The sequence below is a fragment of the Pleurodeles waltl genome, chromosome 1_2 (assembly GCF_031143425.1).
Source record: "Pleurodeles waltl isolate 20211129_DDA chromosome 1_2, aPleWal1.hap1.20221129, whole genome shotgun sequence".
NCBI classification, from domain to species: Eukaryota; Metazoa; Chordata; class Amphibia; order Caudata; family Salamandridae; genus Pleurodeles; species Pleurodeles waltl.
The window spans coordinates 476,153,857-476,178,286 of NC_090437.1; the positions used below are offsets into that span (position 1 = coordinate 476,153,857).

Here is a 24,430-nt window from a genome sequence, read left to right on the forward strand (position 1 = left end):
TTGTGGTGTAATGGTCAGAGCTGCCGACTTTGAAACAGGAGAACCAGGTTTGAGTCTTGGTGTTGGCTCAACATCATGTGATTCTGTGCAAATGACTTAATCTCCCCAATGCCTACAGACAATTAATGTGTCCAGGTGTAATGTAACTGCTGCTAATGTGAAGTGCTTCAATGCCTTCAGGGTTGAATTCAAGCTATATAAAACTGCTCAAAAAAGTACAGAGGATTTTTTTCCAGAGTGCTTTTATTAAGAGGGAGCAGCATTGGATTTATTAACCACTGAATGAATGTGTCACTTCAGATGAGTGTTGAACCCTGTGATATTCGTCCATGCTCCTATCTATCTATCAATCTTTCTAGCATCCATTTTTAAGTCACTTAAGCACTTACTGTTTCATGTCCTCCCAGTTTTTGATCAGCTTGAAACAAAGTCCAAAGGTTAACTGTTCGAGCGACTATGGCTAAACATCGCTAAAAGACATTGGCATTGACAGCGCCAATGCCAATACCTGGGATTGCCGAAGGCCAATTGGCTTTGCCAGTGCTTGTTCTCTATTCCAGCTTCTGACAAGGCAGGAGAGAGTGTGATTGAAAAGCGCTGAGGCTGCATTATCTGACATGCTGCATTGCCTGATGCCGTCGCAACCTGTCAGATATGGATCGTATCTGTGTAATGCCTGGATGTAGTAGCCCTGCCTGACACATGCACTATACAGTAAATGGAACCCTTTTCTCCTGGCAAGGTAATATCACAGTCTTTAAATGCAAAAAAATGATACCTGAGACCGTTTGTTTTCATGTAAAAGCTGTAATATGCTAAGCATTAGTGGCACATCAAAGGCAGTGGGTCGATGCTCTGGTGCCCTCTGTGGGCAGTCACCACTGCCTAGTGCACAGAAATCTGAGGCATTAGTACTGAATTGGCTTCTACCTTAGATAACCCTTCCACAGACCGTTCTCTACTGCAAATGATAGATACCACCCATGCCTACATGTCTGTATTGCCTCAATGTTGATATTTTGCTACCACGGGGATGGAGGAAGAGTGGCCAATACTCCAGGTTATCACTACAGAAGGCAGTTATTGTCCCAGTTCTATGTCAGGCAACAGAGACCAAAGTAACATACCTCAGTGTGTGTGACAAAATAAAGCAAGAATGAGTCAAGCCTCTTTTGTGTTTTTTAGATAACACTGAGTCATGATATGAGCTGGAACTTTTCTTCCATCTACGAAGGGTACATGAGGGGGACCTGTGACTACATGTTTCCATCTACACTGCAAACTAGAAAGTGTGCCTGCTCCTGTACAGGTTTGCACCACAAACTAACATTCCACCCTAGAGGGTGGAGGTCCAGAGCAAACAAACCAAGGCTACATTGCTGATTCATGAGATGTCACTCTACTGACAACCTTTCATCCCTCTGTACCGAGTGGTGTACATCTGCTCTGCCCTTCTCTTGGTGTACTTGTTCTTGGGAGTCAGCCCTGATAAAACTCCAAGACTCAAAAGGGCTTACCTCACTCAAGTGCCACTTTTATGTTTCTTACCCCTCTTTTTGCCTAGTTGGCTGCTGTTTGTCTATGGACCATATCCTAATATCATACACATATTTGGGACACGGCCAGCCCCTGCTTACACCCTTAACCCCCAGCAAGCTGGTTAGATGAGTCTCAGGCTCCAGTGCATGCTGAGATCTTCTCCCGTATTGCCTCATGACTGAAATGCACCTTATTGGGTGTTCATTCTCAAGGATCACCTGGCCAGGCCTCCCCAAGCCCTGTCCTCTATGGAAGCATGGCCCAATGTAATTCTGGTCTTGCACACACCGCAAAATGTTTTCCCCTTTTTACTGAGCTTCCAACAGGATGTTGGTTTTTAATAGGGAACTTCTTGGAGGCACCAACTATTCCAACAATAAAGACTTTAAACCTATGTCTGATGGCCAAGGAAATCTAATTTGCAATTGGCTTAAAGCAACTATTAAATAACTGGTCTTCAAGCTAAATGCTTCCAACAGTCTGAGGCCCACTGTTAAATATGCCAGGTGCCAGATTGCGTACATTATAATGATGTAAGAATTTGGGATATTAGTTGAGTGTGGTGTGTACCCACCTCAAATGTTCAACACAGTCCTTGTCAGCGGGTACCCCCAAGGTCAGTAAATCAACTTTAGCTCAACCCCTTGCTAGTTATGGCACAGAGCAAATGGGCTTAACTTTGAGGCAATGTATAAATCATTTATGCAGTTGTCAAACAGAAATAAAGTGAAAGCACAATGCAATAAAAATCCCAAACCAATTAAGATATAGAGTAAATTTTAATAAATAAAAGGGTATCAAAACAACAAAAATCCAATATTTTGAACCAGAAATATGATTTTTTTTGTATTTAAATTAAAAAATTGTGCAAAAAAGCATTAAGCGTCAACCTTAGTCATCTGGTTGCACTGGACTGGTACAAGGGTAAATTTTAATCCAAACGGGGAATTGGTCAGATACAAGGCTCAGGTTCATATTGGTCAAAAAAGTTACCTTCACTCTAACAAAAGTTTATGGAGCAGAAAATCGTTAGCAGATTAAGGGCTTAATTTAGATAGTGACAGACGATTACTTCATCACAATAGTGACTGATACCCCATCCCCCTAAATCTAAATCTCATTATATCCTAAAGGATTTGGATTTTGGCGGGCGGGATATCCATCACTGTTGTGACAGAGTAACTCATCTGCCACTATCTAAAGCCGGCCCTAGGGCAGCATGCTGTGGCCAAAGATGGGCTCATCAGCGACAGGACGCCATAGGACAAGGTCTCTGGGAAGCCACCAACAAAGGCAGGAAAGCTCAGATCTGGAAGAATTCAGGGTTTTTGCCAAAACAGCCCTCAATGTCAAACAGATAGTCTGATTGAAGCTTTCTGCCTTAGTAGTTCAAAACATTTCAGGAATTTGGATTTCCTCTACCAGGTTAATTAAGTTCCTGGGCAAAGCCCAGATGGTCAGCTTGCCAGAATAATAGAACACTGCACCACACCAAAGGCCTGTGCTTTCAATTCTGGAGCTTGTTTCATAAGCAGAGATACAAACATTAAATGTAGTATGCTTTCTTATGAGCCTGCTAAGACTCCTAGAGAATATAGTTATAAGGACTAGGCCATGGGCGGAGTTAACAGGGTCCGACTCCACGCAGTTCCACAGAGTTGAAAAAAAACCTCTGTAGAATTCCGCAGAGGTGGAGTTCTGTGACCCACGGAGCCCCCCTGGATGCACCCAATCTCGGAAGCGCTAAGCTTAGCGCTTCCGAGATCGGGTGCGTTCAGGAGGGCCGTAGTCAGTGAAAGGCGATTCTTTTTCAGCAGCTGCCTCCCTCTGGTCTCTGCTCCATTGCGCGCTGCAGCCCATAGTGGGCTGCAGCGCGCACTGGGTGAGCTCCGCTCCAGTGGCGGAGCTAGCTAAGTTTTTGGATAACTCAGCACTCCAAGCGGAGTGCGAAGTTCCAAAAACTCCGTTAGCTCCGGCAGCGGAGCAGAGCTTCCGGCACACCCTTAGTAAGGACATATTTAACATTAAACCTTTACATGCCCTAATTTTAAATACCATTCACCCTGCCTTATGGGCATTGAGGCCAGCTTAGCGGGGGGGCTTAATAATATTTAAAACAAGAGTTTAAGCCTGTCAAAAGGGGATATTTTGATAGGTCGTATTTGCAGTTTAAACCTGCACAACCAGGCTACTGGGGGCATGCCTGCAGCCATGTTTCTTTTGCAACTAATGTGCATTGCACAGTGTGTGCTGGAATCCACTTGTGACATTTAACTTATAGGTCCTGGGTACATTGTGGTACCATATGCTGGGGATTTATAGGTAAGTTAAATATGCCAATCAGGAGTCTGCCAATTTCATCATGTTGAAAGGAAGCGCACTTTACAGCTGGTTAACAGGGCTAAGGTGTATACAGAGCTCTACAACCAGCAAAAGCAGTCCCGATATATGTCTGTGGTGGTACTAAGCAAATGATGGTCATTTGCAACAACTGGTGATAAGCAATATTGCACCAGGCGGGAGCTGACATTATCACTGACCGAATGGTATAACATTTAGTTTTTGCACTGGTCGTTTTAAATGTCATTTTGCATGGGCCATGTTTGCCACTGGTAACTGAGGCAACTGTCAGTGCTAAATTGTCAGTGCTTTTGCATGGCACCAGTGCGAAGTTGCTCTGTGCAATTTCTTATTGTCTAGCTCGAGAGCTCATACTTACAATTTAAAGTGGTGTTTGATTCGTTGTCCATCAGTTTACCAGCTGAAATTGTCTCATGCTTCAGAACAGACGTTTTCAATTTGCATTGCTGAGCAAAACAACGTGGCTTAAGAATAATTTCAGCTCCTTTATGCTTTTCAAAAGAAGCTTATGTTTACCTTGCAAACATGATTTCCTTCTTTCTCTTCACAGATCCAGAAGAGGTAAAAAGCAAAGGTAAGTGATTACATAAACTTAACGCAATACTTTTGTGAAATTATGAAACTCCAAAATGTTTTTCGAAATTCTGAATGGCCTTTATCACCTCAACAACCTCCTTAGACGCTGTTTTAGGAAATACAATGTTCCACTCTCTCAAGGAAGGCCTGCACACCCCAGTCGCAAACTAGGAGCCAATGGCTACCGCCTCACCAACCCTAACCCTGCTTGATATTCACCAAAACCAACAGGGAAAAAAGTCTTAAAAACAAACTGAAACAGAAGCTTGCCTGCCCAAAAATCAGGCGAGGACACCCTATAGATACCAGCAGAAAGGAGTAATGACTACAGGTTCCGTCAAAACAAGATCCTCTGTTCACAGAAAAAAAGATGCACTTGCAACCAGCTAGTAGTAACAATACTTTGAAAAAAGATACTTCTTCCAGGCCTTGAGAACCCTTTCTTGCTGCACATCAGATCCTAAATAATGTTTAAAAAATGTCGTTTTGCATACTAGGGCTGTCTTGGCTTGTATTGTCCCTATACTTGGTAAAACGCCTTTCTCTAACTCTCCAACTGACTTCTCACTTAGATTACATACACCTCCAGGCAACAGAAAGATTGGCCGCAGAGGTACACGGTTTAGACTCTGGAACAGCCTGAACCCTGTGTCACATTTAGGACTTACCTCAAAACCTTCTGCAACACAAGAGTAGACCAACAAACCACTACACTGAAGAGGCTGTGCTAACATTTATTTAAAATGCCTCTTGAAGGGCCTGCCTGAACACCATAAACTATGTCAAACCTAAATCAATATGTATGTTCTTACTGGCACTTGCTCGCTTCTCTGCGTTGGGAGCGCTGGTCATAATTTTAAAAGAATCCAAGAGCATGTAAATGCGATTGCAATGGAAATTCATTCCATTGAGAAGAACAATATTTGTATTATTACTGGAGTTGTGTTGCCGAGCAAATTTTGGTGACACCCAGTAGAATTCTGTATGCCCGCGTGAGGATGTTCCAACGTACCATCCAGAGTGGGAAAAGCAGACGACAAGCTCTACCAACTAACCTGACATAGATTGATCATAAGGAACAGATAGGCCTTCCCAAAAATAACAACCATATTTTTCTGAGTTCCCCTTACCTTTCCTGGGAGATAACCTGCATCGAAGACATCTGAACTAGTACTATCTGGACAAGTACTGTTAGAGGAATTTACTAGAATGATACAAAACATATGCAAAATAATAACAGCAAATGTCACTGTTAAATTGGCAATAGAGAATATGAACAATGTTATGTCATGTCATGTTATACAATTTGTAAAGCGTGACTGTTACCTGAAATCTGGTAGTGACGTTGAAGGAGATGCCATGCAAGTAGAATCAAGCCTGTGAAAAGAGACAGGTTTTGCATTTTCATTTAAATAGAGCATGGCAAGAGATAGCCCTTGTGGTTGTAGCCAAAGAGTTCCCCAGCTTTGCTACAAGGAATGAGAGTGAACAGCTGCTGGTGCAATTGCGATTGAAACAAGGGGTTACCAGAAGATGTTTGAACGCTGAATGGAGGGGACGAGAGGGAGAAAATTGCATTTATGATATATGGGACCAGTGTTGGTTATGGCTGATCCAGACCAAACTTTCTGAATACTAGACATGTACGGGAAAGACACCAGTATAATCCCTTAATATGAGAGGAAAGGGAAGAATCAGGGAAAAGACTGAAGACGAGGTGGCCGAAGCATTTTGAATAGATTGCAGGCGGTGGGCAAGGTAGGCAGAAATTCCTAAATAGAGAGTCAGTACATAGACAACTGTCCTAAATGCCTCAAGAGGAAGAAATAGCAAGAACTTTTTCAGCATTCTGAGCATGAAAAAGTAAATAGCTTCAACTCGATTTAATTGGTTGGAAAAGGTGAGTGTCTCAATATGGAAATCTAAATTCCTAGCACAGGAACAGGGACAGGGGTGGGCCTAAATCCGAAAGCCATCAGGATAAAGAGCAAAGTGAAGGCTGTTTACCGACTTAAGTTTTGACACTTTTTTCTTCAAGCAGTGCGCCTTCATCCAGTATGCAATTAACGACATACATGGTGATTCCTATAGTCCTGTATAAATATATACATGTCAAACAGCACTAGTCCTAAACAAAACACTATACTGCATTCAATGATGTATGCTATAAAAATCAAATCATACTATCATAATAAAAAATTAGGACACATACTTTACGTGGGTATTTGCATTACTCAATAGAAGCAATAAAAAACTGGTGGCATAGGGCCTCAGGTGATTGGTGGGCACTGATACAAACCAATGTCTAAACACCCAACAGAGTGACCCCAAATATATACCCTTTTGCAAGTGGATCTAGCACGAGGTATGTGTGGTGTGTGCTATGGGCAGAGGCGAGAGGTGTAATAAAGTGGAAAAATATTCTAGCGTTAGGCGTATATTCATAAAGTATTACATTTATTGTTCATTTCATTACAACACTTTTTATCTTTTGCAGATAATGGAACACCAGCAAGGTTGAACATGGATGATGGTGAGTAAACTACTACTTAGTGCAGGGTGCTTTGTGGAAAACTGACATAGCTACATTTATTAGATTGTTTTTTTTTAATATACATTTTTGCATATTTCTTTCTTGGTCATGCATACATATTCTTCATTCACCAAGCATAGGCAGCGCTTCAATTGGCATCAATTTGCTGGGTGCATCTGGGTGCATATTCTTATGTAGACGGTCGTGAAAAATTTGCTGTATACCAACATAGTTGATTGATAACAGCACCTCACAAATCTAAAACAGTTCCTCCCTTTATTGATAAACACCAGTCTCCAAACTCCCCGGTGTTCAAACCATAAATTATTAATTGTATCTCATTTGTATATGTTACATTTAGCAATGTCACATGCAAGGTCTCAACAATTACCCAAGGTACTTAAAGACACTCATTCTTCTGACTCACTCATTTTAACTTTTCTTAAAGAAAAGCTGTTGAGATACTCAGGCCACCTCTTTAGATGACTGTTGCTTCTGTACCCCCATTGTGTTTTGTTGTTCAATCCCTTGTTTTTCCTTTTTGTGCTTCTTCTACACTGCATCCATTTTAGACAAGGTGACTTAGATGTGGAATGGCCAATTGTTTCACTCTTCTTTTTCTTATGCCAGGGTGGTTGTGATATGGGTGGCCCTGGGTATTCCTTTTGTGCCCAGTTATGTGGAGGCTGATGTGTAGGGGAAGTATGTTTAACTTCAGGGTAGGCTTGATGGGAGGGCCCTTACAGTACTCAATATTTATGCACCCAATATGGATGATCCTCGAGTTTACGTTAGGCTGCAGGACTTGATGGGTTCTGAGGTGGATAGCCCTTTTATATGGTTGGGAGACTTCAATAGTTTCCTAGATGGGAAGCAGGATAGGTGTCCTCCAAGGGCTGATACAAAGTCACGTATGACTGAATCATTAAGTTGTCATGCCAAATTTATGATTCCTGGACACATGGAGGGTTTGTAGCAAAGTCGAGAGAGTATTTACCTGTCATTCACTTACCCAACATACCTACAGTCAGCAGGATAGGATACTTGTGGCTGGGTTCCTGATGGAGGGAGTTCCAAGGGAGCATCACTTGGCCCATTTTTTGTTGGATCATATGCCTGTACTTGGGGATATGGACTGGGGAGATGGTATACAAACTCGGAATTGGTGCTTTCTGGTGGATGTCTTGGCTGACGCGTTGGGCAGAGATATATTATGACAGTCTGTGTCAAACTATTTGCAGTCTAATTGGGGTTCCACCAGTACCCGTGCGGTTGACTTGCATGCCATGAAGGCTGTGATCCAAGGGTAGTGCTTGGGGTTGACGTATGGGATGAGCAGGCAGTTGCTGTGTGAGTTATGCGCAGAGAAGGGTAAGGTGGTGGATTTGCAGAGGTTAGACTTCACTGATCCTGAGACCCAAAGGGAGGAGCTATGCACACAGGAGTATAGCACACAAATGGGATAGCTTAGATGCGTATATGCTGCACCAGGAGGGGGACAAGTCCAGCAGGATGCTCACTTGGCTACTCTGGAGGGAGGCCCTCCCATGATACAATTGGTTGAGCCAGATTGAGGATTGCGTCCTCCAGGGTAGGTTATGGAGGCCTTTCAGGGGCACCTTGACGGGGATGCATGGGTAGCTGAGGCCAAACTGAATGGCATGGCGAGCAAAAAAACTGATGGATTAAACCCAGATCTGTGGCTGGGGGTGAATGTTTGATTTGTTCCACATTCCATCCGTCCTCTGATCTTTTTGCATTAGTCGCCCTAAGTGAGAAGGGTATGCCGGACGTGGGTCCCGTACTGGCTATACCACCAGATTCAATCTAGCCTGGCTTATGAGGGGGTGATACCCGAAACCGATCCTAGGATGCTTGTTTGTAGTCCAGGGAAGACCTGGCCTGGCAGTTCAGGCTGGACTGTTCCCATGGGGAGCAGGGTCAAAACTGATTTGCATATAGCTGATTCCAAACTGGAATGGTATGGCAAGCAAAAACAAACTGATGGATTAAACCCAGATCTGTGACTGGGGGGTGAATATTTGATTTGTTCTGCATTCCATCCATCATGTGTTGTTTTTGCTAATATAAAAGTGAAGGCAGCAAAGAAACATGATTCTGAAAAAAGACTAAAACTCATACATGGTGCTTAAGAGTTAGGGAAACACTGAGTTAGGCCTTCCCTTCATTGCGAGTGGTCCCCCTCGGAATCATGAAATCCCTGGCAAACACTGGATCTGTTTATTTTCCTCTGGAGATTTTGGCTGCTTTCTCTGGGTGAAACTAAAAAAGAAAATGAGGAATTATTAAGGGATTCAGATTTGAATTATGAATTGCCTGGCTAAGTCCTCATTTTGCAGAGGCACCTGGGCATTCCATATGTAGTCGCTCTGTACCTGCTGTGGTCGCCTCCAAGTACTGGTATCCACAGTTTCAGTAACTCTGGTGGGGCAGACATTATGGGAAATAATCTGCGTAACTCGTGTTGAGGACCAAAGCAGGGGATCCACTTCTCAATAAATACAGCTAAGTACTGATTGGAGTGACTGGGTGACCTTTTTCTGACCTTACACAATAACAATAAAAATGTTACTTTGAGCAACAAATTTACATGTTTTTTTTTTTTTTTTTAAAGAAAGGAAAATGATAAGGTCGAGCCTGCCAACCTTAACTTGTGGTAAAGAGTTCCACAGAGGTAGGCGTGTCAAAAGAATTATTGGAGGCGACAAGGCTATCAAGGTAAGACACAGAGCACAATGTGTTCACCTGTGAGATTCAACTGCATTGTGTTTTGAGACTGCAAAAACATGTACACCTGGTGCTGATGTAAATGTCCTGAGTGTGACACAGACGAAAATGGAAAACAGAATCCGGTAAGAAAGTTAATGGTGTCAAGGTTATCTTGTGGGAGTGGGAGTACCATTGACATTGAATAAACAGGGCCCGATTCACTTTATGGCAGTGCTTAATTTGTAAATAAAAAGGTGCCGGTGCCCAAAGCCCTCCACTTAAACATGTGGCTTCTCCAATTAAATGTGAGGAACACGGAATACCGAGGCGGCGTAATCCTGAAGCCATCTCGGGCCTCTTTAATCCATTTAAAGCCACTGCCTGCCCCTTCAGCTCACTCTAGCAGCTTTCAACTTTCTCCCTTTGCGACGCTTTTCCGTTTTTCCCTACCTCCGTCTTTCCGATATGTGTCTTTTGCTCGCAGCAAATGCTTTATGCAGAAGAATAAGCGCCAGCCCTCAAAAATAAGTGCCGGTGCTCAGCACCGGAAACAACAAGCACAATTTAAGCACTGCTTTATGGTAGTGATGCTGTGTTTAGCTTCGAAACGACCACAAACGTGTCAGTTTGTGGATCTTCACAAGCACCTGTCTGATACGTTCCCACCCTGGCAAAGGTCAGAGAATTACTTCTCTTCCAGAGCGGGAAGGGGAAAGGAACAGCTCTAACTTTGGAGGAGCTTAAGGGACGTAGTTTCTCCTCTTCCCTGTGGAGAAACAAAATGTGCATTTGCTCAGCACTTTACATTTTCCCAGAATGGACTTGCACCCAAGGCTGGAATGGCAATTTAATGGATCTAGCGTGTGGATGGGTCACTGGAGACACTGTAGGCCAGTTTTTGGCCTCAATCTCTCCAGCTCAACAGATTTACTGCAGCAGCACAGAGAAGACATGATAGGGCGAAGGGCGGAGGAGAGGGTGAGGGGCAGAGGAGCGAAAGAGAAAAGAGAAAAAGAAATAGAGGTGAAGGAAAGAGAAGAAGGAAAAGCCTGAGATGGTGGAGTGACATCAGACCGAGAGTGTGAAGAGAGGAGACAGAGAGAGACAGAATAGGTGGATGCAGAGAGAAAGTAAAAAAGAAAGTGTGTGTGTGTGTGTGTGCGTGTGAGAGAGAGAGAGAGGAGGAAGGAAGTGGGGATGTTTTACATTTTTGCCAGGGGGTGCTTTTAGTGCCCAAACAGCCCCTGGTTGGACCATACATATAACCTTCCATTGGGGAAGAGCGGATGACATAAACCATCCCTCAGCTGGAAAGCTGTGACAACAGAGTGCGGAAGGTGCTGCAGAATAACCTTGCAGGAGTTCAAAATTAGAATTATCAATAAAGAGGCCTTCACACTTTGTTTTTACCTTCTAGCACTTTCTGTGCATTCAGTGACGGAGGTAAAAGTTCAAGCAGTGCCTTCTCACAAATAGCCGCTTATTCTGTTTTCTAATGTGGAGACCGTTGCTTAAATTTCCCTTGCTGTAAAGTGGGTGAATTTCGCAAAGGAGTGCCAATCCTCGTGAGGTACAGAAAGTGTGAAAAAAGACTGCAGTAAGTCAATTGTTTTCTAACACACAAAAACATGAAAATGCTTTTATATGAACTGTACAAATATTTCAAAATATATAATCTGCAAACAAATGAGGATTATTGTTTTGGTAATACTGAATTGTGATGTATACTAAGATTTTAAAATAATTAAAACAAAGCAAGACACTTTACTTGTTTGATAATTAAGCACAGCCACCACATTTCCACAAGTTATTGTTTGTGCTTCATATACGTTTAGCAGTGGCGCTGCATGCCTGACGCAAATTTAACGCTATTTCAAGAAAACATTTCAGTGAAAAATGTGCTCTCTTCATATGGTAGTACCCTACCACTCCATGTTTTCCTCATACATATTGAGCAATGTGCTTCAAATACACAATTAAACACATATTACAACCCTACTGGACGGACTTCGCTCATTTACTACACTTGTCCTTTATGTAGCGCTTTGATCTTGCACAAACTCTATTACTTCGATGGTAGCATCCACAGTTTGAAAATTGCTCCAACAGTTTTCCAGACATACTCCTGGAAGTGTCTGTGAATTCCATACAGTTGTACATTTACATCCATGTAGGAGTACATTTATATATGGGATAGTCTGACTTTTCTTTCTGAATTGGAGCAACGATATACTTACTGTGTTCTTCACTTTTTCAATAGAGGACACATAAGTCCTGATTTAAGAAAAATTGGCATATTTTGGTACTGGGATACAGTGTGGCTAGAAATAACATTCCCAGGTGGTATACCTGCACCTAATTACACCTAGCACGAGTAAATTCCCATGAATGGGGCTGAACTGTGTAAACCTATTTTTCTTAACAGTATTCACTGCGGATTTCTCAGTTCCATAGGCACTGATGCTCACATGTTCTAAGATCTGGAAGAAGTGAGTGAGGTGCTGAAGGGCAAGGACTGGGGAGAGAGGTATGGTGGCTGAGGAAAGAAGAGGACGTTACCTAGTAAGGGGAAGTTTTACGTCCAGTAAAATAAGAACAGTTGTTCCTCATCCATGAAATCCAGGAGTTTGGACATCAGGCCACTTATAATTGAGTGAAGGTTTATCCCGCCTGGGGATTCCGCTCCGCTCGTAATCAGGGTCCTAGAAAGTAAGGATGCCACCAGCAGGAGCCGCACACCGTCTTAGGTCAGCGTCCCTCTATCCCCAGCCAGCTGCCAGACAGCATTCTACCTGGAAAGATAAGAACAAGTGTATAGTATTATTCAAGGCAGATGGTTACCGAGCAAGTCCAGGCACACTTTCCACATTTTGATTTGACTAGTTCGCTGACCCTTGTCATCTCCCCAAGACGATCATCTGCACATGTGTCAAACACAGAGTTATACCATATATTCATTCATGACACGGTGTGGTAGTGAGTAGCATCTTAATAAGTTATGTGATGCAACAGAAGTAAAAAACATCTTGCCAGCTTTGTATCTTCCAACCATTATCCGAAGTGCAACTCTCCCTCCTCTGGTCTATACATCGCACATACATGTCAGCATTGCGTTATTCTTCATGGTTCTATCAGCCATAGCACGCGCAGCACGGGGTATGTTCCTCTACTTTACACTGACTGCCAATGAGCATATGATCATAACTGTCCACTTCCTTTACACAAACCTTTACAACAACTCCACACACTCTCTGCATAACAAATTACCAAGCAGCATCCTGCGCCAGCATCGCAAGACACATAATCAAACGCCTCAACTGGACCCTGAAAACTCAAGACAAACCAACAAACCTCCAAGTTTGTACCACAGGATTAAAAAACTAATACGATCCCCCTTTCGGACTAAATCAACTTGAAAGGACAGCAACACATACAGCAAATGGATCACAAAAAATCACCAATACATACCGCGGTCTGGAAGTTGTGTGAAAGCACACAACTTCCACCTGCAGTAAACACACACAACACCTTTCAGCCTGACTAGCGATGACACACAAATCAAATGTAACCAAATATCAACCTAAATTGTTTTTATGACCGCCTTCGTGCATGCACCCTGAAACATAACCACCCACTAAATGGGAGCCAAGAAGCATCAACACCCCTAAGCACCTCCTTGTTTCTTGGAAAGTACTTGTAACCCTCCAGAATGTTGCAACACAGTGATGGCTCTAATACAGACTCACCGTCGTAACCGGTCCTAAAATTCACATGGAATGGTCCACTGCTATGGTGTGCAACCAGACCTGCAGGGTCCACTCACAGGGCTGCAAAAACACTGCACTTGTGGTACAGTTGGGCTAGTGGAGCTACTTAATAACTTAACTCTATCAAGCACTCAGAGATTAACATATTACTTGTGGTGCCCTGGTGCACACTCACACCACTGCACATTGATAACAGTTGAACAACCGCGCTCTGGCACACAATAAACTAGGTTTTACCTGGAGGAATGTGTGCGAAGCAAAATGGCCTGAAGAGGAGCTTTGCAGCACCGAATGGGAAAAAAGTGTGTGGAGAAATAATCTAGAACATTATTGCCGAAGGTAGTTACCTCAAGGTGAGACGTCGGTATTTTCCTTCTGATTTTACGTCATGGAAATACCACAGGGCATGGAAGGGGTCCTATGGATTGTACTAGAGTAAATGTATTTAAAAAAATACATTATGGTAAACATCTTGCCTTCCTTTTTTAATATAACCTTGATTCTTTTGATTTACAGGATCAGTTTCCATGGCAAGTGGCAATTAAAGATGGAGAGTCAGTAAACTGTGGAGGGATTTATATTGGTGGTTGCTGGGTGCTGACTGCTGCACACTGTGTAAGGTAAACAAGCATTATTTTCTGTCAAATGTCTACTTATTCCTATCTTTGAAATATGACTTGAAATAATGGAGAAACTACAAAGGTGGACTAATCTATAACAATATACAGGGCTCAATGAATTGGCCTTCAATTCTTTGTGAACTACATTCCAGCACTTACCGAATATAAACATATGAACAACTCATAAATATAACACTCTGATTTCTTAGTGTCCAAATAGTTATGGAAAGAGAAGATACAAGTGTTCTAGCTTCACGGTGAACGTGACGGGTGTGTGCAGGAGTAGCCCTCCTTTTTTCTTCTATGTTCTCCCTTAGTGAGATAGGTGCATGGGTATGCTGATGCCAGTCCAGTGTGACTTGCCAACTGTCCTGTTGTCTTTCTTCCTGTATGGCATGGGTGGGACCAACCGGACTGGCAACATAAGGGCTGACAATGTGTATAAGTAAGAAACATTGCTAGTGTTAGAGACATGCCCCTGCGCCTTTTTTGTCCTCCTGATTCCGGCCTTTCTGGGCCCTCACTGAGCCAAGTTCTCTTAAAGGATACATAGACTCACAGGCTCTGTGTTGAGTACCGAGTTATCCCGCAGGTGAAACAAAACTGTTAGGGTCAGCTATCACATGCCAGAGCTATGTCTGGTTAAGCAGATGTCACAGTCTGAGGGTTTGCATAGCAAAGTCATCCTTTAGGTTACAGTGCATCTGTTGGATGACTGTTCAAACATCCCAAAAGTCAATGAGTGGGTCCCCCAGAATTCCCCCACGAATCAGCAAGGCTCGGACACACCACATTTGAAGCCAAGCCGCTAAAGTGCCTCTCTGATCCCTACCATCCAGTCTCAGATGGATGTGATCCTGGGGTTTTCAATATTCAGATTTCACTTGGGGTATTTGATCATGTGTATTGTTTTCCACCATGCAGCAAACCTCGCTCTTGGCATAGTGCATTACCAGTCAGTATCTTTATTTACACATGTGTGGTCATTGGGAGAGCCAACAAATGTTGGCAGCTGTCCCTTCTGCCTCCCTCACGCATCCTCCCACTTGGTGTGCAAGGAATGGTAGTTTTCCTGATTACAGAGCGACTGCCCTGCTCATCAGGAACACACTTTGCTGGGCGTCTGCCAGTGTCCATAGCGTCAGGTGCCCTGCCAGTTTTCTTCAATCTGGGACTGCCATGTGAACCATGACTGTACTGGGTGAGAAAAATTCTGGTGTCCACCAGTGCATCAGGGGCATTACTGTTTTATTTTCTGAATAGAAACCACTGGTCTCGGGTTTGTCTTCAGAAAATAAGCAGTCCTGCGTTCAATATTTCTTTTTTAATCACAGTGCCTTCCACCACAAGGGTGAGCCCCCCCTCGAACAAAAAAAAACAAAAAACTGGCAGACTCAAAAGGTATTCAAAAGGTATACATATGATGTGTGGGATGACAGAGAGGCGGTGTCTGCCTGCCCCAGTCGTTTGACTGCCAAGGTGCCAATCTCTCAATGAGCTCTTCAGTCTTTAGGCGCACTCACTTAATTACCTTATATCTTTTTTCTCATCCTTCTCTCAAAAACAGCGTGATTGACCTCAGGTGCTCTGTGTAAAAGTGCTTCTTATTCGTTTCTTACCATGTATGTATTTTATATTACATTTATATTTTATTTATTTAATTCTTAAAGTGCGCATACACAGAAAGAATTTATGACCCAGGGAACAGGCCACCCACAAAAAAGGAATAGCAAAATATATATGTTTTCAGAGTTCATCTAAAGGCCAAGTGTATCCATGTTTGTGAGCACTAGAGAGTTAATTCCGATATTTGAGTGAAAGATGACGAAAGGAGCAATCACTAGACTGTGGCGTCAGCGCTTGTGTCACAGACCACAAAACTGATATTTATAGAGTCAAAAGCGAGCAGGGATGTAGGACAGAGAGTTCACATTTTTCTTCTTTATAAAAAAGATCCTGTGACTTGTAAATGTTTTTAAAATGCAACTCTGAGCCAGTGAACACCACCCTGAGCTACCAAAACATGGTTCAACTTTTACAGGTTCCAGCAGCCCTTTCTGCAGAATTCTGTTCACGTTGTAAATTAGAAGCAAGTCAGGCAGGCAACCCTAAGAACAGAAATGACAATAATCTATTCTAGATGATACGAAAACTGCCACAACCAGATTGTGTTTGTGTTGGGGGAGAAATGAATTAATATTTCTTAAGGTAAGCAGCACATAACATGAGGACGTTGCAGCCTTTTTTTAGTTAAATATTTTTAATTAGAATACAAGTTAATACATGGCACAGTAAATAGGAATAATCATACAACCTAATATAAGTGAGGACATATGAGCACCATAATAATGGCTAAATAGAAGAAAATACACGTTTATAAATGGAAGGTAAGAAAGAAAAAAGGAAATATAGGAAAGGAAAAGGGGAAGAAAGAAAATATATCGAAATATATGTAAAATATATCAAAGAACCACATTAATAGCCAAAAATGTATAACAATTGCATGCAATATGAAATAAATAATATATAAAAATTAACAATTGCTATTAAAAAAACACATGCATGTTTAGGACATAATATTAAACCTTAGAGAATCTGTAGTAAAAAGGATTAATGGGAGCCCATAATCTGTCACGTTCGATTGCTAATGAAGTTGCATAAAGATGCTATGTATCTAATCTAAGATATGACACATTAAATTCCACCATTGTTGCATTGGTACATTGGTATATCTTCCTTTGTTCTGAAATTTGATGTGGTTATCTGTGGAGCTGTAGCAATCAGTTTTCCAACAAGATGATCATGAGACCAAATATTATGTAACCCTCCCAAAAACATTTTTTGTAATGAAAACGTTGAAACAAGATGGCAGCCTTAGTATGCAGCCTCAGTGACGTTTCCCGATCAATCAGCGTCTTGAGATATGTTGCTTTTGAGACAGGTTTAGGAGTTGGTATGAACTGGCCATGTGGATAGGTTTTATCACGGCAAAGACTGTAACAAGCCTTCCCATCTCCTTAGAAGAGTATTTTTTGGAAGGGGAGACTTTTTTAGAAGTGTTGAATCATATTAGAGACGAACTGATTTACATAAATATCAGCTGAGCCAAAAAGAGAGACATTGTGAGAGGAAGCAAGGCAGTGGAGAGAGACAAGAGTGAGGAAATTAGGCATGTTTTGTTGCAAACATAAACTCACACTCTTCTCTATCATGTGGTGGGCATGTATTCTGTGAAAAAGGAGAGACTTTTGCATGGCTTTTAGGAGAACAAATTGATGACCTACCTACTGGTGTGGCCCTCTGATAGAGCGGAACGTGGTAACAATTTACCTGCGTTCGGATGCTCTTTAGGTCGATGAATCTTTTGGCTAAGTGGGAACTCTCTGTACTCTTAATTGATCAATCACCTCTTATCGATAATCAATAACGAACGTAAGCAACACCTTGAACAACATAACACTTAACAATTAATCCAGAATACATTTCGGCGAACCCTGACCTTTCAGCCAGGAATAACCACACCAGTTTATTGCAAAGTTAGTGAATTTATTTCCCTATATTAACAAAGCTAGCACAATATAAATGTGCCTCAACACCAAATGATAAACATAAATGAACATTAATAGCTGTCCATATCGTCGAAACAAGTGTAATCTATGTAGCATTTGAATCACAAGGCATTCGATAGTGGCAATGCAAAGCACTAATACGATAATCTGTAATGGGCTAATTGCGTACATTTAGTCAGCATAACAAGATCTCCAATTGCATCGTGTGACATATGGAATCCTCGTCTAACCTCAAATTAGCATCAGCATGTGGGACTTCATGCAAAACAATTTGGCAACATCAATTTAGAAAACTCCTAGCTAGGGCCCTTATCAAAAATCAGCAGTTGGTTACCTAAAGGAAACACAATGCAATTTTACAATTTCCTTTCATATTTACCAATTCCAATCAGCAATCAATGAAGTCTTCGTCTCACAGGTACCGTTTCTCGATCAGCATGGGACGGGACAAAGGGGCAGGGGTGAACGGGGCAATTGCCTCACGGCGGCAAGTTAAGGCTACTACTTCATGCAAAGGGACAAATCAAAGTTAAAGTCTCTAGGGCAAGAATCATTAAAGTCTCTTTCTCTCGACTAGAGAAAGCATCAAAGTCTCTCAAAATGGCGTCGCAGCAAAATGGGTCATAGTAGTTACAAAATCAAAATGGCAGGATGTCCGAAGATAGAGAGAGCTTCCCTCTCGTGCACCTGGGTTTTATAGGCAACAGTTCAAGTCCTGTAGGGTCTCCATTGGTGGGTTCATAGGTTAGCTTCAAATTGACCAATCAAAAACGACAGTTCTCAAGCTTTTACTTAAGCATACATTATCCTTGGAGATGGGTACGCAATTTGCAACATTGTTTCTCGATTAGCTTACTCTCAGAGGCTCCATTGTCCGCACCTGCAAGCCGACCTTGAATTTAAGAGAAAATATGCCATGCTGGCACCAACTTTAAGATAAGCATGCGAGCAGTCTCTGTGGAAAAGTACAGCTTCAAGCAGAAATACACGTTTAATAGCACAGTGGAAAAATACGAACGTTTAAACCGTGAGACCAGGCAACTAGGCCAAAGCCTCCGCTAAAGTAATGCTAAGCTAAGGCATTTCAAATAAGCAAAATCGTAGCACACGTTTATGATTATGTCGAATTAGTGCATTTCTAATACACCACGTTATATAAAGCATGCGTATAAATGATGGCAAACTACTCTGAGGGCACATTTTGTCCCCGTACAATCTTTATTAATTCGGTTAATGTCACACATGATTATTTCAGCACTACGTTTATGCATTAAAATCAAAACCTTCATTTTCTGCTTCATCAATCCCTCCTCTGATGACTACTTGTCATCACACAAATTTAGCCCACAAATTTTATCTCATTAAAATTCTGTCAGCTCCCTTTTCCTTTTAGTTCCCCTAGTTTGCTCTTTGTATTCTTCTGCCATTCTTTTCATTATTTTCTCCTCCTTTCTTCTTTTAATTCTCTCCATAATCATTATTATTCCCCTTTTTATTCCCCAAATTCCAAATACACAAATTATCACTATTAATATCCCTTCTATTATTTTCAATAATATTCCATTCCAAATTCCCCCAATCCAATTTCCCACTGAAGCAAGTCCCTTTCCAACCTTCTCCCACACTCCTGGTTCTTTCAGTTCCTTCAAATCTGCACTTTCTTTTGTTAGATTAGCAAGCATAGTTTTAATTTTCACACTATTATCCGGTATGTAGGTGCAGCAGTGACGTGCACCAATCATTTTGCAAACGCCTCCATCCTTGGCTAAAAGAATGTCTAAAGCAAGCCTATTTTGAAGAGTCATAGCTCTTTCCGCTGCAAGTTCAGCATCCATCAGGATTATAGCACCTGAAAACTTTGTCAGCATGTTATCCACTATAGTAGACAACTTCCTTATTTTGATGGAATTCAGCACAACTCCCAATGAAGGAATCATGGCTCCAAATATATCACCTACCACAGCAGCTGCGGTCTCTCTTTTCTGGATACGGTGTGATCCAGGTGTCTTTTTAATCATCGATATGTCATCCAGTTGATAAACCTTCGGAAACACTATACCCAAATAACATCTTCCCCACCATCCCTTTGGAAGACGATAATAGGCATTATGCCCACAAATGTAATACACCCCTGGAATGACAGGGTCAAGTCCGTCCATCATGAATGTCCATTTGGCCTTAAAAATAAACGTATGTTTGCATTCACTCGCTCCTACAAAAATATTGTCATAGTAAGATTCACCTCGATATATACAAAACTTCCCTACATGCCAAGCATCTAAAGCTATTTTCCCTTGTGTCTTTATAGCAGCAAAATCATAATTATCTACTGAAGTCCTCTTATGCAGTTCTTTTTCTAATTTCGCCTTCATTTGAGCCCTTCTATCATCTGTGCGATCTAAAAAACTTATTTCTACAGCAGAGACGGAGCAAGTAAGGTTCTCCCTATGAGCATGAGCCGTTTCAAAAGGTTGCATTGGCTCGAAAAAATCCCTCATAATTTTGTAATCCCAATATTTTGCAGTCTCGCTTAGCTGAGCTATTATAGGAACATAAGCAAAGGTAACATCATAATTTGAGAAAAAATACTGTATGTTAGATTGACCATAAAACCTAGACATTACTATACTACATGTAATTCCATATGTAAGAGGCATGTGGTGATAAGTCACCCCTTCCTTTACTGATGTCGGTATCTGGGTACACACATAACAATCTTTCGCATCCATAGTCTCAATATACTCTGTTAGTAAGCGATAGAAAACGTTATACGAAAGCTCTTTCTTATCATGCAAGAGCCTCTCATCCATTGCTAGTCTTTTCAATGGTGTTAGTTCAGTGACAGTAACAGGAACAATAGTAGAAGCAGTAATAGTCTCATTCTCACCTTTCCCATGCATTCCAAACACAATTGACATTATTATTAGTACACATGTTAGTACTAAACCTATACACACGTATTTACAATACTTCTTTCTATTGTTTTGCATAGCGTACCCAGGCATGATCTGTATAGAATCAGAGAGCTAGAAGCACCTATAAATGAAGCTACTTAGCAATTCAGTTACAAAGCTGAACGAGCACAATGTTCACACCGTCTTCTTCAAAAAGGCCAGTCACTTTTCGGTTAGCAGCATCTGTCTCAATTCGGTTTTAGCAATGTCTCAGCTGGTTGTTTATCTCACGTTAGATTGCAGCAGGCAATGCCATTTACTTCCGTTTCAATCAACAGAGTCTATGAAACTTTTCTTTTCTATTTGTATCTCTCCTTCTTCTTCGTTCTCGATGCTTAGAGATACAAATTCATCAGTCCAATCATCATTGACTGCATATGCCCATTCAGGACCGGAATACCTCTTGTTTGGTATCCTTTTCCTTTTCAATTTTGCTTCTCTCTTTGATTCTGCTTCGCTGGCACTCTCCTCCTTTGCCAAGTCCTTTTCTTCACTTGACGATTGTTCCACGACAGTCACTTCCTTTCTTTTCTCTTTCACTTTTGGCCTTCCTCCTTCGTTCAAACCTTCTTTACCCTTTTCTTTTATCGGTGAGATACTTAGTCTTCTTTTTGCACCGTGTCCGTTTGATGGACCTGCGATCTTTTCTGTAGATGTTTGAGCTCTTTCGTTCTGCTCTTCTTTGTCCCCACCTCCAGGGGAATCAGTCACGTTTTCTTTTTCTTTTTCTGTATCGTCTATTTCTGGGAAAGCCCCTTTCTGTTCAGGCTTTCCTGCCTTCTCACTCTCCTCGAGCCCTCCGTCACCGTTACTTTCTTCAGGCTCTGTATCACTTTCAGCTGCTTCAGGTTCTTTGTCACCTTCAGCTGCTTCAGGCTTTTTGCTACCCTCAGCTGCTTCAGGCCCTTTGTCACCTGCAGCTTCGTCGTCGCTGTCTGAACTTTCTCCTTGGTCTTCCCCAAGTGAGTCGGACTCTTCGTTCCCCAATGATATCTCTTTTTCTCCTGCTGTTGCTTGTTCGCTTTCAGTTCGCTTTTGTTCTGTCTCAGCACTCGGCACCGTTTTATCAGGCACTGGTAGTTTCAGCGCTTCAACTTCCTCATCTGTGGGACACAACACCTTCTTTGTATGACTGGCGTGAATCCAGTTGGGAACCCCCGCACACTTCACAGCGGTTGTTGTCGTCAGGATCACTTGGAAAGGGCCTTTCCAACGGGGTTCCAGGCACGACTTCCTCACGTGCTTCTTTATCACGACCCAGTCACCTGCTTTCAGTGTGTGTCCTGGACCTTGGATCGGTGGCAAGGTGTTCGCCTCCACCTGGTGAGAGAAAGAGCGAACTACGTCAGCCAGACCTTTGCAGTAGTCTAACACCATATCATCTGTAATATTCAAAAGCATGTTTGCGGGAACTGTAGGAAGTCTCATGGCCCTGCCCATGAGAATTTCGTGCAGAGACAATCCAGTTTTCCTATCCGGAGTGTTCCTCATTGACATCAGCACTAAGGGCAATGCGTCAGGCCATTTCAAATTTGTTGATGCACATATTTTTGCCATTCTCGATTTCAGCGTACCATTCATCTGCTCCACCAGTCCTGATGCCTCAGGACGATAGCTACAGTGCAGCTTTTGCTCAATGTTCAGTGCTTCGCAAAGTAACTTCATCACCTCGTTATTGAAGTGACTTCCCCTATCTGATTCTAAAGAGATCGGGAATCCGAAACGTGGTATTAACTCCCTCATTAATAGCTTGGCAACTGTAAGACTGTCATTTCTACGTGTGGGGTATGCCTCAATCCAATGACTAAAAATGCACACAATCACCAACACATATCTTAAACCTCCATGCACAGGCATCTCAATGAAGTCCATCTGCATTCGGCTAAAAGGACCGCTTGCCCTACCAATGTGGCTCGCGTTCACAACTGTTCCCTTTCCTGGGTTCATCTGTTGGCAAGTGACACATCGATGGCAAACTGCTTCCGCAGCTTAGCGAAATCTGGGGTTAAACCAATCAGTTTTGAACAATCTTATCATGGCATCTCTCCCTAGGTGAGCTTGCCCATGATAGAACCGCGCAAGCTGTGATAAGAGACTATTTGGCAAAACAAATTTTCCCTCATGTGAAACCCATAGCTCGTCTTGTCTTTTTATGCATTGTGATTTAATCCAGGAATCTCTTTCATCCTCCCCGACATTACTTTGTAGTGCTTTTAGTTCTTCTATTGTATCTACGACCTTCAAGGCAAATGCTTCAGCTGGTTCGAGTTCTGGTTCACTTATTGTATTCCAATCATCCCTTAATAATATACAGTTCAAGGCACAAAATCTTGCGACTTGATCTGCATAGGCGTTTCCCAAAGACACATAGGCCCTCATTACGAGCCTGGCGGTCTGTGACCGCCAGGCTCGCGGTTGGCGGGAGCACCGCCGACAGCCTGGCGGTGCCCCTTAGGGCATTCTGACCGCGGCGCTTTGGCCGCGGTCAGTGCAGGAAAACCGGCGGTCTCCCGCCGGTTTTCCGCTGCCCGTCAGAATCCTCCAAGGCGGCGCAGCATGCTGCGCCGCCTTGGGGATTCTGACACCCCCTACCGCCATCCTGTTCCTGGCGGTTCGCCCGCCAGGAACAGGATGGCGGTAGGGGGTGTCGCGGGGCCCCTGGGGGCCCCTGCAGTGCCCATGCCAATGGCATGGGCACTGCAGGGGCCCCCGTAAGAGGGCCCCGCTTGTATTTCACTGTCTGCATAGCAGACAGTGAAATACGCGACGGGTGCAGTAGCACCCGTCGCACCTTCCCACTCCGCCGGCTCGATTCCGAGCCGGCGTCCTCGTGGGAAGGTTGTTTCCCGCTGGGCTGGCGGGCGGCCTTAAGGCGGCCGCCCGCCTGCCCAGCGGGAAACTCAGAATGCCGGCCGCGGTCTTCAGACCGCGGTGCGGTATTCCTGCGGCGCAACTTTGGCGGGCGGCCTCCGCCGCCCGTCAAAGTTGTAATGAGGGCCATAGTCCTGTCCTTTCGTGTGAGCACTGCACTTTACCACTGCAACTTCAGCTGGTACTTGAATGGCATGTAACAATTCCCTTATTCTCTCCCCATTTTTCACTGGGGATCCTGAAGAAGTCAGGAAACCTCTCTGTGACCACAGTTGTCCAAAGTCATGCACAATCCCAAACCCGTATTGGCTATCAGTGTAAATGGTGACTTTCATCAATGCAGACAATTGACATGCTCTAATAAGGGCTACAAGTTCTGCTACTTGTGCAGAATAGACTCCTTGGAGCCATCCCGCTTCCAAGACCCCTGTCACAGTACATACAGCATATCCTGCTTTCAAAATTCCCACCCCATCTCTTAGACATGAACCATCAACAAAAAGAATTTGGTCATTTTCATCAAGTTTTGTATCCTTGATGTCCGGTCGGGGTTTTGTGCAAAATTCAGTCACCTGAAGGCAGTCATGCTCGACGTCTTCAGCGTTCTCAATTTCAGCCTGTTCTCCAGGAAGCAAGGTAGCTGGATTCAACGTGGTGCACCTTTTCAGCTGCACATTCGGTGAGCCCAGAATAGTTGTTTCATACCTTGTGAGTCTTGCTCCAGTCATGTGCTGTGTTCGGGAGCGGGTTAAAAGTATCTCAACTGAGTGAGGGACCATGACTGTTACTGGGTGTCCCATCACTATTCTTTCACTCTGAGTGAGGCTGATACCAACTGCTGCTACGGCGCGCAAACACCCTGGGAGTGCTGCTGCAACCGGATCCAGAGTAGCTGAAAAATACGCTACTG

At 43.0% G+C, this 24,430-nt stretch overlaps 1 protein-coding gene across 2 annotated transcripts in view; it reads left to right on the top strand.

Annotated features, from left to right (window-relative positions):
- CFI (complement factor I) overlaps window positions 1–24,430 on the top strand; it is a 224,335-nt gene that overhangs the window by 182,366 nt on the left and 17,539 nt on the right. For both annotated transcript variants that reach the window (XM_069241061.1, XM_069241054.1), the window contains 4 exons: window positions 4,451–4,474; window positions 6,974–7,009; window positions 9,645–9,748; window positions 14,023–14,126. In XM_069241061.1, coding sequence (XP_069097162.1) covers window positions 4,451–4,474; window positions 6,974–7,009; window positions 9,645–9,748; window positions 14,023–14,126 — 268 coding nt within the window. The remainder of the gene's footprint in view (window positions 1–4,450; window positions 4,475–6,973; window positions 7,010–9,644; window positions 9,749–14,022; window positions 14,127–24,430) is intronic.